Here is a 15,296-nt window from a genome sequence, read left to right as displayed (position 1 = left end):
CCAAGGTTGGGAGGAAGAATAGTGAAGCTATTGCCAATGATGGAGACAGAAGCAGGAAGGAAACAGTTTGGAAGAAAGATGAGGAGTGTAGCTTTTGACATGTTGAGTTTGAGATGACAGCAGGCCAGACAGGAGTAAAGGTGAAAGATACAGTCTGAGATGTGAGTTTGTTTACAGTGAGACAGGTCAGGGAAGAGGCGAAACGTAACTGTTGATGGGGGGGGGGGGCACAATTTAAAGGTTCGGAGGGTGGCATGTAACCGCCTCATGCGTCACCTCTGGATCTAGAACAGAGATTTTCAAAGTGTGGGGCTTGCACCCCTGGAGGGGACACAGAGGAACATTCGGGGGTGGGGCAAACAGCAATGCCAAGCAGCTTGGGCCGGGGGCACCAGGCTGTTGTTAATGAAAGGTAGGGCAAGTCCCACTGCTGTGAGAGGGGAGCAGTTTCCCACGGGGCAGAACCCCTGCTATAGGAGTGGGAGAGCAACCTCTGCCTTGGAAACACGCCCGAGGCATGGTGGTCTGCAAAGCAGGCAGCAGGAAATGCTGGGACTCCAGCAGCAGGGAAGGAGAAGCAGCCCCATGTAGCAGGGTTGGGGGACGGGAGAAAGACTCAGCCCACATCCAGTCACCCCACTGCTTCCTCCCTCCCCATGCTGCACAGATCCATGGTGAGTGCCGCTGCCAGGGGGAGCCGCTGCTTCCTCACTGCTGGGCATCCCGAGGCCTTGCCCACTCTCACTGCTCTGTGGAGCAGAGTCTGCAGTGGCCCCTCCGGATGGGTCCCCTCAGAACATTTAGCTGTTGGCAGAAATTTGGGGGGGAGGGGTGTCACATGACCCTCCCCCATGCGTTGCCTCTGGGTCAGGGGTAGAGAAGTAGCTGTGGATGTCATCAACAGGGAAACAGTCATGGGAGCGGATAAGCTTACCTAGGCATAGTGTGTATAAAGAAGAAAAGAAGCCAAAGACAGTGCTCAGAGTGGGAGAGGACAAAGGAGCCACCAAAGGAGACATTGAACAGGAGGAGGTCACAGAGGCAGGAGGAGACTGTGAAAATGCTCTAACCAAAAGTAGTTCTGGATAATGACTATGCATTTGTTTAAAAACTATTCTTGTTCATTTACTTAGATAGGTTTATGAGTCAGCAAACTGAAGTCATAAAAATGATGAGAGGAGAGGAGTTGATATTTCCAGGAAGGCTCTCTTAACAATCATGTTGTGCTAAAGCAAAAAAATACAAAAACTGAGACAAACCTCTCTCTGCCTTCTTTTCTAGTCCGTGCTACCTGATTAATTTCCATTGCTGTGAGCTTCTTGGCAACACGGTATTGCCAGATATAAAATGCTTCTTTTGAAGCTGCTATCACATGGGTTTTGGTCATTGTAACAAATAATGGTCCTGTAATACAACCCAAACAGTAATACAATTAGAATGGCAAATTAAAACATGGACCAAATTCATCAAATGGAAACAAGTGAAATTTTGCTCAAGTGGACAGAATTGCATCTCTAGTCCTATGGAAAAAATAGCTAAAGAATATATTTCATTCATTACTGAGTTACTTCACTGTAGCTGTACATACACAGGCAAAAGAAGTGTGTTTTTCAATCACGTGAGCTCAATCAAGTTAGCTTAAATCAACTCAATCTCCCCTACCACTTCTTAATACCTGTGCACACACAGTTTAACACATAAAATCTTGCACTCAGGGACACTCAGGAAAGCTAATCCAAATGAATTTTTAAAGTGGATTAGGTAAACCTCATTAAACCTCTGTGAGGACACACTTATTGTGTGTCTTTAATTCAGTTTAGTTTAGTTTAATTCACTTTGGAAATGTATTAAATTGTATTACAGTCACTTTAATTCTGAAAAAGAGTGTCCACGGAGGAGTTTAATGTGGTTCGACTAACTGAATAGATGAACTATCAAGCTACAGATCAGTAAGGAGATTCTAGGGACATCAAGCAAAGCTCTAATGATGTGTATGCAATAAAATCAATATTCTCATCTTGATTTAGGATTAACTATTTGTATTATATATTCAACCCTACCTATTTTTATATATATAAGTCAAGAAAACATTTGAAGTCGCAAATAGCATTGCCCAAAGAAGATAAAGCACTATGCAGGATTCCTTGACTGCAACTAGGTGAAAACAATTAGAATTTTGAGCAAAACACATAAACTTGAAAGTGCTGTACGTATGACAGTCTTGTCTTAATTAATTTTGAAAGGGCCTGAAATCCTGAAATCCTCCTTCATTAATGTGGACTTTATGATTTGACCTGAGGAAAATATACATTTTGCCTTACTTTAAAATTTACAACCAACAGGACTTTAAATGGAAATTAAAAGGAACAGCCACAAGGGTGAAATGCTTGCAAACTGCATGGAGACTATTTAAAAATACCATAACAGAGGCTCAAACTAAATGTATACCCCAAATTAAAAACAAATAAACAGTAAGAGGACCAAAAAAGCCACCCTGGATAAGCAGCAGAGTAAGAGAGGTGGTTAGAGGCAAAAAGGCATCCTTTAAAAACTGGAAGTCAAGTCCTAGTGAGGAAAATAGAAAGGAGCATAAACACTGGCAAATCAAGTGTAAAAATATAATAAGGCAGGCCAAGAAAGAATTTGAACAGCATCTAGCTAAATACACAACAATTAACAGCAAAATTGTTTTTAAGTAAATCATAAACAGGAAGCCAGCCAAACAGTCAGAGGGGCCGCAGGACAATTGACTGCTAAAAGGAAAACTCATGGAAGATAAGACCACTGCGAAGAAGGCAAATGAATTCTTTGTATCGGTCTTCACTGCAGAGGATATAGGAGAGATCCCCATAGCCAAGCCAAATGAGAAATCAAATTCAAGAAATTCCACATCTCAGGCTAGAAACGAAAGGTTCATTCACACAGGTAACATGGTGAGAACTCAAAATCTGATTCTTTGGCATTACATTATTCCAAATTCTTCTACTGCATAACACTCGTGCATAACTCTGGAGGGAGCTACAAGCCTTTCACAAGCAGAAACAATATTAAAGCAGACAGATGGGTAAAGAATGGCTGAATGAGTTTTCACCTTTCTGAGTCTGAGGGGGATTAGACAAGGTAGCTCCTGGCTGTACAGTATTGTAGAAGCGTAAATGTAGGCTGAGGAAGCCAGCTGCTAATACTTAGGGGTATCTGAACAATATTTTTAAAATATACTGTTTAAATATATTTTATGTAACTGTTTATATTTTATGTATTCATTTACATGTCTATTTCTCTACCTACATCTGAAGGTCCAGCTTCACCAGATTCACTCATACTATTCACTGAACTCTAATCACAGGGGATTGAGTTCATTCTATTCTTCTAATTAGTGCACAGCTATAAATCTCACAACGATCTGAATGCTTTCATCCTTTACAAATAAAATAGTGACCAAATTTTTCTGACTTCTGAGGAAGTAAAAGTATCTTTCATTGCAAATCAGAAGTTTTAAATTTAGAACAACAGACTAAATAGTGTCAAACACATCATCCCACAAATTCAGATAACTGCATTTGTTGCCCCATTAATTTCAGGACCCGGCTCAAAATTGCCCTCCATGAACTTCCTCCAGTCTCTCTCTCTTCTCTCCCTCAGCATCTTAATCACTGCACCTTCACCTACTCATCTCATCACTATTCACATGAGGACCTTATCTTCCAAACATTGTGCAATCTTAAAGCAGCCTTCTGTTATTCCTCCACCTCATCAACTCTTCCTCTCATTTCAAAACACAAGTAAAAACACAGTCTTCTCTTACCTACCCTTCTTCAACAACAAATAATTTCTTCTTCAGCCACTAACTCCCTAATTGTATTACTTAGCTCTGTGAAAAAATCTGGGATACAGTTTATGTGAAACATGCTATATAAAAAACAAACAAACGAAAAGGCAGTTGTTCAGTGCAGTATTGAATATCAGTGAGATTGAGATGGGCAGGGATTGAACTGGGCCAGGATATTGCCACATGGCACACGGGCACGCCTCCTATGCCATCATGTTCTTCAGAGTCAAACCCTTGAAAATGTGAACTGTTGCAGTAATGCTTGCCTGAGTTTGCACAAAGCCTGAAATAATATCTTTGAGAGACTGGAGCTACCCCACTCATCTCAATGGATGTTAACACTGATGCCAGTGATGATGAGGGGTCTACTTAAATAGAGAAATCACACAATTTTTGAAGGTTGGTCACGGTATAAATAGCAAATTTCGCAGATCTGTTACATAGGGAATTCAAAGAAGCCTTTTCCAAATTACTTTAACTTTCTTTTATAATTCAGGCCTGACTGGACCCATGGCAGTATACTCAGTTCAGTGGAGTTCCTTCTTTTTTTAATGACTGAGAATTTAAGAATGGGATTTTGTCTTTCCTTTCTTATGTGCAATTGTAAAGAGGTCTGTAAAAGACAGACTGAGGACAGAAACACTGAAACCCAATCTTCAGCTTTTGTCTATCTGAATTTTAAACTGTGACTTAAATTGAAACAGAGAGTCCATACAAAACAACTTCTATATTAAACAGAAGGTTACAGTTGCATGGATAGGCACTCAAAAGTCAGAAAATGCAAACTGAAAGGTTGCAGGAAGAGATGAAGATATACATGCAAATTTAACTTTGGTTCCTTGCGACTCAAGTGCTTAACTGCGTAACCTCCATGTCCATCAGTGTAGGTATGTGGTATGGAATTTCTTAGCCCTTTTAAAAAAAGGACGGAAAAGATAAAAAACACAAAAGGGGGATTCACTCTCCTGGATTCTGAAGCACTGCTGCTTGCAATAACTGTGAATAGTGCATCAAAATTACATAATCAGGAACTAATTGGCTGGACGGATGTTGGAGTTGGCGGATGTGATTGCAGAGCCATTGGCCATTATCTTTGAAAACTCATGGCAATCGGGAGAAGTCCCGGACGACTGGAAAAAGGCTAATGTAGTGCCCATCTTTAAAAAAGGGAAGAAGGATCCTGGGAACTACAGGCCAGTCAGCCTCACCTCAGTCCCTGGAAAAATCATGGAGCAGGTCCTCTAGGAATCAATTCTGAAGCACTTAGAGGAGAGGAAAGTGATCAGGAACAATCACCATGGATTCACCAAGGGCAAGTAATGCCTGACTAATCTAATTGCCATCTATGACGAAATAACTGGCTCTATGGATGAGGGGAAAGCAGTGGACATGTTGTTCCTTGACTTTAGCAAAGCTTTTGACACGGTCTCCCACAGTATTCTTGCCAGCAAGTTAAAGAAGTATGGGCTGGATGAATGGAATATAAGGTGGATAGAAAGATGGCTAGATTGTCGGGCTCAACAGGTAGTGATCAATGGCTCCATGTCTAGTTGGCAGCCGGTATCACGTGGAGTGCCCCAAAGGTTGGTCCTCGGGCCGGTTTTGTTCAATATCTTCATAAATGATCTGGAGGATGGTGTGGATTGCACCTTCAGCAAGTTTGCAGATGACACTAAACTGGGAGGAGAGGTACATACGCTGGAGGGTAGGGATAGGATAGAGAGGGACCTAGACAAATTAGAGGATTGGACCAAAAGAAATCTGATGAGGTTCAACAAGGACAAGTGCAGAGTTCTGCACTTAGGACGGAAGAATCCCATGCACCACTACAGACTAGGGACCGAATGGTTAGGCAGCAGTTCTGCAGAAAAGGATGTAGGGGTTACAGTGGACGAGAAGATCGATATGAATCAACAGTGTGCCCTTGTTGCCAAGAAGGCCAATGGCATTCTGGGCTGTATAAGTAGGGGCATTGCCAGCAGATCGAGGGACGTGGTCATTCCCCTCTATTCGACATTGGTGAGGCCTCATCTGGAGTACTGTGTCCAGTTTTGGGCCCCACACTACAAGAAGGATGTGGAAAAATTGGAAAGAGTCCAGCGGAGGGCAACAAAAATGATTAGGAGACAGGAACACATGACTTATGAGGAGAGGCTGAGGGAACTGGGATTGTTTAGTCTGCGGAAGAGAAGAATGCGGGGGAATTTGATAGCTGCTTTCAACTACCTGAAAGGGGGTTCCAAAGACTGTTCTCAGTGGTAGCAGATGACAGAACAAGGAGTAATGGTCTCAAGTTGCAGTGGGGGAGGTTTAGGTTGGATATTAGTAAAAATTTGTTCACTAGGAGGGTGGTGAAACAATGGAATGCATTACCCAGGGAGGTGGTGGAATCTCCTTCCTTAGGAGTTTTTAAGGTCAGGCTTGACAAAGCTCTGGCTGGGATGATTTAGTTGGGGATTGGTCCTGCTTTGAGAAGGGGGTTGGACAAGATGACCTCCTGAGGTCCCTTCCAACCCTGATATTCTATGATTCTATGACAATATCAGAATATTCTACTTCATTTATTTGGGAGTCAAACACCCTTTAAAGAGGGATGAATTTCATTTTAATTATGATCTATGGACTTGGGCATAAATTTAGGAATACGTTCTCAATCCACAGCTAATCTCTTAGTGCCATCAATGTGAAGTTCACAAAATAGTAGAATAGGACCTTTATGTAGTAACTGAACTTTTAGGTATCAGTATTACATGTTAAGTTATGTTCAGCAGCATTAAGTGAGAAAATAAGCTTGCCTTTAGGATCACAACTATTTCTGGACCTTGCTTTTCTTCCTTTCCCATCTTCTTTTCTCTCTATTCTTCCTCCTTCCCTGTCTTTGTGTTCCTCCTATGGACTTAACTACCACCCCTACCCCTATTTCACCTAATAAAATAGTGCACTATTAAATATTTAGTTTTGGAATTGATACCTCAAATAAGATTAATGGGGGCAACGTTCATGATTCTTAAAGTCATTGTTTCAGACTCTCTGAAGACAACAATGCACTGATTTACAATCACAAAGTTCTTTTCACAACCAGGAGGGCTAGAAGTTAAGTTTTTGTTTAAAAATTAAGCCTAGATTCTGCAGAATCTATACAACAAGCAGACTGGAAATCTGACACCAGAGTCTCAAGAGGTGCACAGGAAAGACCCCTACTCTCCTGAGAATCTTATTAGTAAGGCTGCAAGTCCGTCACGGAGGTCACAAATTCCGTGACTTTCCGTGACTGGCCCAGGCTGCCTGACCCAGGCAGCCCTTGGGCCAGCAGAAGCAGTTTGGGTGTGTGGGAGGGGGCTCAGGGCTAAGAGCAGGAGGCTGGGAGGTGTAGGGAGGCACTTACCTCGGGATGTGGGGGCTCCCCAGCTCCCAGGCTGCAGCTCCTAGGCGGAGGAGGAGCCAGGGGGCTCCGCATGCTGCCCGCGCCCACAGGCCCTGCCGTGGCAGCTCCCAATGTCTGCAGTTCCCGGGCAACGGGAGCTGCGCAGCCGGTGCTTGTGGCAGAAGCAGTGCATGGAACCCCCTTCGCCCCTCCGCCACCTAGGACACATGGAGCCGGGTAGGGAACCCCTGCCAGCCCCGCCAACCCTCAGCACCAGTGGGGAGTCCCAGGCCGTGTGTCATGGCCCGGCCCCACCCCCAGCACCAGCGGGAGTCCTGGACCACACACCGCTGCCCGGCCTGCCCCCAGCACCAGTGGCGGTCCCAGGCCATGTGCCGCTGCCTGCTCCCACAGCACCAGCGGGAGTCCCGGGCCAGAGCGCCCACAGCCCCCCCGCCCAAGTTTTAGTTAGGGGTATATAGTAAAAGTCATGGACAGGTTATGGGCCGTGAATTTGTATTGACTTTTACTAAAAATACCTGTGACTAAAACGTAGCCTTACTATGAGCAACTCAAACTCATTAACCCCTCCCAGTTTTAGGGCAATCTGTTTCAATATGCTTTCACTGTCTAACTAAATTAGCTATGTGCGCCTAAAGAGCAAATCCTTCTTTAACTCTGCACTTAATGAGCTCATAAAAAGTAAAGTGCCACACATGCTCAGTAAGCTATTTTAAAAACTTCATAACATGGTGAAATTACAACCAATGTTCCCGTGAATAAATAAGGCACTTTGCCTTTACTTTACTACTGCCAAATTTCAACTTCCAGCCATTGTGGCTGCAGAGCTGCTAAAGAGTTACAATATATATATTTTTAATACAGAGATATATTTTGTACTCTCATATTCAAAAATTACTGAATATTTTTGCTCAAACTTTTTTTGAACAATCATTTTGGGGCAAAGAGCAAGCATGGGAAAACATCTCCTGAAAAATGAAAGTTCCTCAAGATACGAACAACTGAAAACAGGGATTTAGAATGTCACTGCCACATTTCAGTAACAACGATTGAATGCTGAATTGGACAACAGGGCCTTACTAACTGAAAAACTGTGAAGTTTGTCAGTTTATTTTTCTCTTTTATCTGTCCCAAAGCTTCCCTCTGATTGTTAGAGTGCAATTGACAGTCCTTACTGAGGCAAAACACCTCACTGGCTTCACTCGGAGTTTTGCCTAAGTAAAGACTGCAGGATTAATAGCATTTGCCAACCATTTGGAATATTTTTTTAATGCAACTCAACCAACTAACCAGCAGGGAAAGTTCACATCTGTCAGATGAACCTGACTTTCTAATGTTTAATTACGTTTAAATATTTAATGTTACAAAGAGGCACATATATTATCCTTAGATGACCCTGCAGATGTAGTTGACATTAAAGTAATGAGAGAAGTTGTTTTTAAAAGTAAAGGTTATTTGGGAAGCTGCAACATGTTTTAGTGAAAGTGGGAGTCAAACTATTTTAACAGATCTGAGCAAGGATTCACTCTTTAGAAATGTGCATTTGTTAATAATAGAAACATTACTGTAGCTGTAACGGAAAAAGTTTAAGTCATTAAAAATGTCTACTGAAAAACAGAGAAATGGTACCAGTTAAAAAAAGATCCCATTGTTAATAGGTTGCATTAATCAGCAAAGTCAGGGTAGGTTCAGCCTTTTTTATGAGCAATAGAAGTGTGTTTATAGAAATGAAGTATTTACAACTACTTTATTAATAACAAATAGTGGTTTAATACCCAGTTCTTAATACATATCTCAGTTAACTCCACAGTGACCTTGAATTTCTATTGATTACTCTCCCATTATATTTAAAATCTAAGAGGAAGGCACAGTGGCTGATATAATAGAATCATAGTAGATATGACACAGAACAGAAGAACACAAAAATGGCCATACTGGATCAGACCAAAGGTCCATCCAGCCCAGTATCCTGTCTGCTGACAGTGGCCAATGCCAGGTGCCCCAGAGGGAGTGAACCTAAAGGTAATGATCAAGTGATCTCTCTCCTGCCGTTCATCTCCACCCTCTGACAAACTGAGGCTAAGGACACCATTCCTTACCCATCCTGGCTAAATTGAAGGATTTGTAAAAACAAGATATTGTTGTCCTATTGAACAGTTTTACAGTTTAAACAGTAGTTTAAATGACCATTATAAGATATTTGGTATAAGAAGTGGGAAAAGCAACAGAACAGCATTGTTAGTATTTGCTTACCAATGTCAATATATTTTGGATCGAGGGGTGTACCAATAGAATTGCAAAGAACCAGCACGTACTGTATGGAAATAAGAGCAAATATCAGTGCTACTATGTTTGTTTAGTTCGGAAAGTTAACATACTGTACAAGGTATTCCTTTTGTGAAATGCTGCTCATAACCTGTACATCTCACAGGATCACAATCCTGTTCAGCAGCATGGAGAGCTAAAGTACCAAAGCCATCAAACATAATGCAGTGCAAAAATGAGAATAATGCTACTCTTACTTCCTACCTCTATATGAGACTCAAACTACGAAACGGGGCTTGAAATAATGATTAACCACACACTATCAAAGGATTGCATCTACTAGTCAAAAGATGGCATGAAAGAACAAGAGTCTGCACCAGCAAGGGGTAATATGCTGGTGACAAGGCCAGACTCCCATCCCAGTGTCTGAGAAGGTGTACTGTGCTGTGATTCCTTATAAGAGTCCTGTCCTGTCAGACATTTCTCAAGCTATGTTTACACTGCAACTAGACACCCCAGGCTCGTGGAGCTCAGGCTGTGGGGCTGTTTCATTGCAATGTAGACTTCTGGGTTTGGACTGGAGCCTGGGCTCTAGGACGCTGCGCTGTGGGAGGGTCCCAGAGCTTGGACTGCAGTTCGAGCCTGGAAGTCTACACTGAAATGAAACAGCCCCCCAACCTGTGCCCTGGCAGCCGCAGTCAGCTAGCATGGGCCAGCCGCAGGTCTTCCTTTGAAGCGTAGAAATACAAAAGATGGAGTCACTGAGGGTATCAGCATCAGGTTAACAGGTATATGACAAATTTGCAATCTGACATCTCTGTAGCTGCAAGAAGGCAGAGTTCTTGCTTTGGCCTTACCCACCTGACTTCCCAATACCACAGGATTCTAAGCAGCTACAGAAAAACTGACTAGAATCTTGCCGCTTTTACTCTGCTGCTGCTGCTTGGAAAAGCTATGAACATTAATAGATCGTCTGGATCAGTCTGCCAAGAGACTGAGGAAGATGTGACTCATAAACAAAATGGCAGCTTGGACCCCATTATCCAGAAATGCTACCTATTTGCCATTGGGATGTTTATTTTTCAAACCCTGGAATGGAAACATTTACATCAAATAGTTTTACCATGATTGAATAGGAAAGTGATGGCCTATTAAATGAGACACATGAAAACTGACAGCAACATGTGCTGCAGGAGCTCCAGGTTCAAAAGCAGGATTTCTATGCCCGAGATCATCAAGGAGCTGGTATACTTGCTCTCCAAGATATGGAAAAGAATTAGCTCTCCACAGTTCTTTCATTTTGCTGACTGAGTCACGTGACTGCAGAGGCTATGGAAAAAACTGTATCACCTGCCCCTTTAAACTGCTGCACAGATAGCTTGCACATAAGAAGGCAAAAATATATAGCACTTAAAATGCATGTGGTGTACGAAAAGTCTGTTGCTCAGAAAAAGATAAAACATCTGAGCATCGAAAAAGAAAAGATCTTTTCAGCAGGTGATCCACCCCCCTCATTCTCTCAGTAAGTGGAGAGCAGGAGCTAATAACTTATGATTTATTTTTCTCTGATTTTCTCATAATTGTTCTTTGTTAGTTTAAGCCAAAATTTTAGATTGCAGATTAAATACAATGATATTCCTTGACTTCACTATCAAAAATTGAGACTCCACACCTGTTATTTATAATTGATTTTCATCCCCTTTTTTTTTGGCAAATTATCCCCAAATTTTATCTACTTTCAGTTTCTCCACCATGTCCTTGTTGCTGCACTTCTAAGATTCTATGCTATGACATCAGAAGAAGGCTGATGGGACAAGAGTAAAGGCAGCATCGGAGATACAGACCTACCAGTAATAAGAGAAGTGGAGAAGAAACTGAAAGATAAGAGACATTTGTAATCCTGAACAGTTAAAAATAAAAGGGTTTTGCTTATTTATTTCCAAGAAAGAAGATCAAATGTCTTCACCCACACCAGTAGAGCTGCAGATTTTAAACGATGCAGGAAAATCTCTCAGTTAATTGCACTTAAATATAGTGGGATGTTTCTGGCCATTATCATAGCACCATATTTTCAGCACACACCACAGCACACTATTACTATACAATCAGTTGAATTAGCACTAAAATGATTCTTTTACCGTTGCACCAACTGACACCGTCTCATGCTCCTCCTTTGTAAGCAACATAAATATGATATAGAAAATAACTGAATTAATTCAGAAATGAATGCAGTAACCATTAAATAATGTAAATCTGGTAGTAAAATGTACATTTATCCTAGACACTTTTACAGCATCTATCGTCGTAGTATCTAGGTGCTAAAAAGAAAGTGGAATGTGAAATGTAAACGTATAGATAATAGGACCAGTTCATTGTACTAACCTTTAGCAACATCTACAGACCTTTTATATAGATATGAAAGATCATACTATGATAGAAAGAACAAACAATACAAGCATGATTTATTGTTATAATTCTGTTTTAAAAAGTTAAAAGAAGAAATGGCGCCTGCATCCCCACCTCACTCTCATTTTCTCTCTTTATATTCTTTAATTTTCCAGTGTAAACCAGTCTTTGGACTTGAAGTTGGACACTACATTTGGAAATGTACGTTTTATTCCATCTTTCCCCTCCTATTATTTTAATCATATTAGCTCAAATTCTTTTATTGTTTTTATAATTGAGAGGGACATATCTTGCACATTTTAGTATGCTCCCTATAAAGGTCTGATCCAAAGCCCATTGAACACAATAGAAAATCTCCCATTAAGTGCCCCAATTCAGCATGGTTTCAGAGTAGCAGCCGTATCCGTAAAAAGAAAAAGGAGTACTTGTGGCACCTTAGAGACTAACAAATTTATTAGAGCATAAGCTTTCGTGAGCTACAGCTCACATTCCGCATGTACTTAAATCCATGCATAACTTTAGGCAACTGAGTAGTCCCATTGACTTCAATGGGACTGTACACGTGCTTTCATACCCTGCTGAATAGAGGCCTAAATTAATGGGTTTTCATTTATTTTAAAACAAAAGATGTCTAACATGTAGATTATCAGCTTAAGGTTGACTCAATAGATCAGTGACTTTTTTATTATTATTATGAAAGGATTGCTGTCAGATATGTCTAGAAAGACAAGTTGGTGAGGTAACATTTTATTGGACCAACTTTTTTTGGTGAGAGAGACAAGCTTTTGAACTTACACAGAACTCTTTTTTCAGGTCTGGGTTTATAATAGTTATTTCATTTTCTGCTTTCCATTGACCAAAACAATCTTTAAAGTCTTGATTTTTTTCTAAATACTGATTTTGTATTTCTTTGAAAATTGTTTTCAGTATTTCTAAAGCAGTAAAAGTTAACATTGCTCTTCTCCTTACACACCCATTAGCTGTTTGTAAGAACAGCGAGGATAGAGTTTGTTAGTTAGCTGCTGCTGCAATTTTTCTCTCGTTAAAGTGTGGTCCCATTCAAATGGTGGCGAGATTTAACTGAAGGTGATAGAATGGTGCAGATTCAGAAACTGAGGTACATTTTCCTACCACCTGACTGTAATTTTATGGTTGGCCACATTTGTGCCTGACAACATCCATTTAAAATTTGAGATTGTTTCAAGTGAGATTTAAAAAAAAAATAAAAAGATTTTACCTGAGGTTGGTTTTCATCGGCTTTAGTTGCCAAAATGCAGAAGTCTCCACAAGTGGTTATGGAAATCAGACTCTTGACATATTTCACATACTTTTCATTGTTTTTTGTATCCCAAAAAACCACACAGTATTCAGGACGATCCGGTCGGGTATATGCATAAACCACTGTGTTGGAGCAGTAACCCCACTGACAAGAAAAACAACATTGTTAATTTTGACCAGAAATTATGCAAATTGAGTGACAAGTAGTACATTGTTACTGTATAAAAAGTGTGGTTCATATACACTACCAACATCTATCAATATTTCCCCCTTCCTCTCAAGTGAAATGCTGTATCAAAAATTGTAAATTTATTGCTGTTCTAAATTGTTGGATTGACAATCCAGGAGACCGAAGCCTTCTGTTAATTAACAAAATGGGTAGGAATTAGCTTTCCCACACTGCTACACCAACCCATCTCAACCCTGAACTGGAGTAGTCCCCCAGGGATGACAGAAGAGTTCACTTTCCACAATCTATTCTCTTTTGAGTTTGTTACAAGTACCAATTGCTGTGTTTATTTTTGTGATGTGAACACTTCCCTTCTGGGAATTGGACTTGGAATCTTAGAAATCATAGAAATATTGGACTGGAAGGGACCTCAACAGATCATTTAGCCCAGTGCCCTGCACTGAGGCAGGACTAAGAATTATCTGTACCATCACTGACACATGTTCTTAAAAACCTTCAATGACAGAGATTCTACAACTTCCCTAGCACTTTGTTCCAGTGCTTAACTACCCTTATTAGGAAGCTTTTTCGTAATGTCTAACCTAAATCTCTCTTCCTGCAATTTAAGCCCATTACTTTTTGTCCTGTCCTCAGTGGATAAGGAGAACAATTTATCTTCCTCCTTTTTATAACAACATTTTACGTACTTGAAGATTTATGTCCCCCCTCAGTCTTCTCTTCTCCAGATTAAACAAACCCAGTTTTTTCAATCTTTCCTCGTAGGCCATGTTTTCTAGACCTTTAATCATTGTTGTTGCTCCCCTCTAGATTTTCTCTAACGTATCCACATCTTTCCTGAAGTCTGGTACTCAAAACTGAACACAGTACTCCAGCTGAGGCCTTACCAGTAAGGCTACGTTTTAGTCATGGGTATTTTTAGTAAAAGTCATGGACAGTCATGGGCTGTAAACAAAAATTCACAGCCCATGACCTGTCCATGACTTTTACTAAAAATACTAGTGAATAAAACTTGGGGGAGTGGGTGCTGGGAGAGGGTGGCCTGGCTGCTTTCGGGGGGTGGCACACTGCCTGGGACCCCTGCTGGTGCTGGCTCCCTCCATGGCTCTGCACCTGGGGGGCTCCCCGGAAGCGACGACATCTCCCTCGCTCAGCTGCTGGGTGGAGGCATGGCCAGGTAGCTCTGTGCTCTGCCTCTGCCTGCAGGGACTGCCCCTGCAGCTCCCATTGGCCACAGTTCTCAGCCAATGGGAGCTGTGAAGCCAGCGCTCTGGGCGGAAGCAGCATGCAGAGCTGCCTGGCCATGCCTCCACCTAGCAGCTGAGCAAGAAGGATGTCACCACTTCCGGGGAACCCCCTAGGTAAGCACCGCCACAGCCCACCTCATCCCATCAGGTGCCTCAACCCCGTGCCCCTCTCACACCCAAACTCTGCTACTGGCGGGGGTAAGTTGGGGTACTTTGGCCTGAGACTGCTTTAGCAGTAGTCAGCATGCCTGGCGCAGGGGCTGCCCGAGCTGCCCGAGCCAGGAGCACCGGCCACTGCAAAAGTTACGGAGGTCATGGAAAATCATGGAATCCATGACCTTCCTTGACCTCTGTGACAAACTCACAGCCTTACTTATCAGTGCTGAGTCGAGTGAAAGAACTACTTCTCATGTCTTACTTACAAAACTCCTGCTAATATATCCTGCTAATATATGTTCTTTTGTTTTTTTTGCAGCGATATTACACTGTTGACTCATATTTAATTTGTGATCAACTATAACCCCCAGATCCTTTTTTGCAGTGTTCACTCCTAAGAAGTCATTTCATCCAGGGCAACTGATTATTCCTTCCTAGGTGTAGTACTTTGCATTTGTCCTTATTGAATTTCATCCCACTTATTTCAGACCATTTCTACGGTTTGTAAAGATCATTTTGAACTCTAATCATGTCCTCCAGAAC

General features: G+C 41.7%; 1 protein-coding gene across 1 annotated transcript in view; it reads right to left on the bottom strand.

Annotated features, from left to right (window-relative positions):
• WDR35 (WD repeat domain 35) overlaps window positions 1-15,296 on the bottom strand; it is an 83,772-nt gene that overhangs the window by 36,534 nt on the left and 31,942 nt on the right. The window contains exons 10-12 of the mRNA XM_077812493.1: window positions 13,123-13,308; window positions 9,468-9,528; window positions 1,260-1,404 (exon numbers count right to left, since the gene is read on the bottom strand). Of these exons, the coding sequence (XP_077668619.1) occupies window positions 1,260-1,404; window positions 9,468-9,528; window positions 13,123-13,308 (392 nt within the window). The remainder of the gene's footprint in view (window positions 1-1,259; window positions 1,405-9,467; window positions 9,529-13,122; window positions 13,309-15,296) is intronic.

This window comes from Eretmochelys imbricata, chromosome 3 (genome assembly GCF_965152235.1).
Source record: "Eretmochelys imbricata isolate rEreImb1 chromosome 3, rEreImb1.hap1, whole genome shotgun sequence".
Lineage (NCBI taxonomy): Eukaryota > Metazoa > Chordata > Testudines > Cheloniidae > Eretmochelys > Eretmochelys imbricata.
The sequence above is the reverse complement of the archived record's forward strand: the minus strand, read 5'-3'. Positions and strand labels throughout refer to the sequence as shown.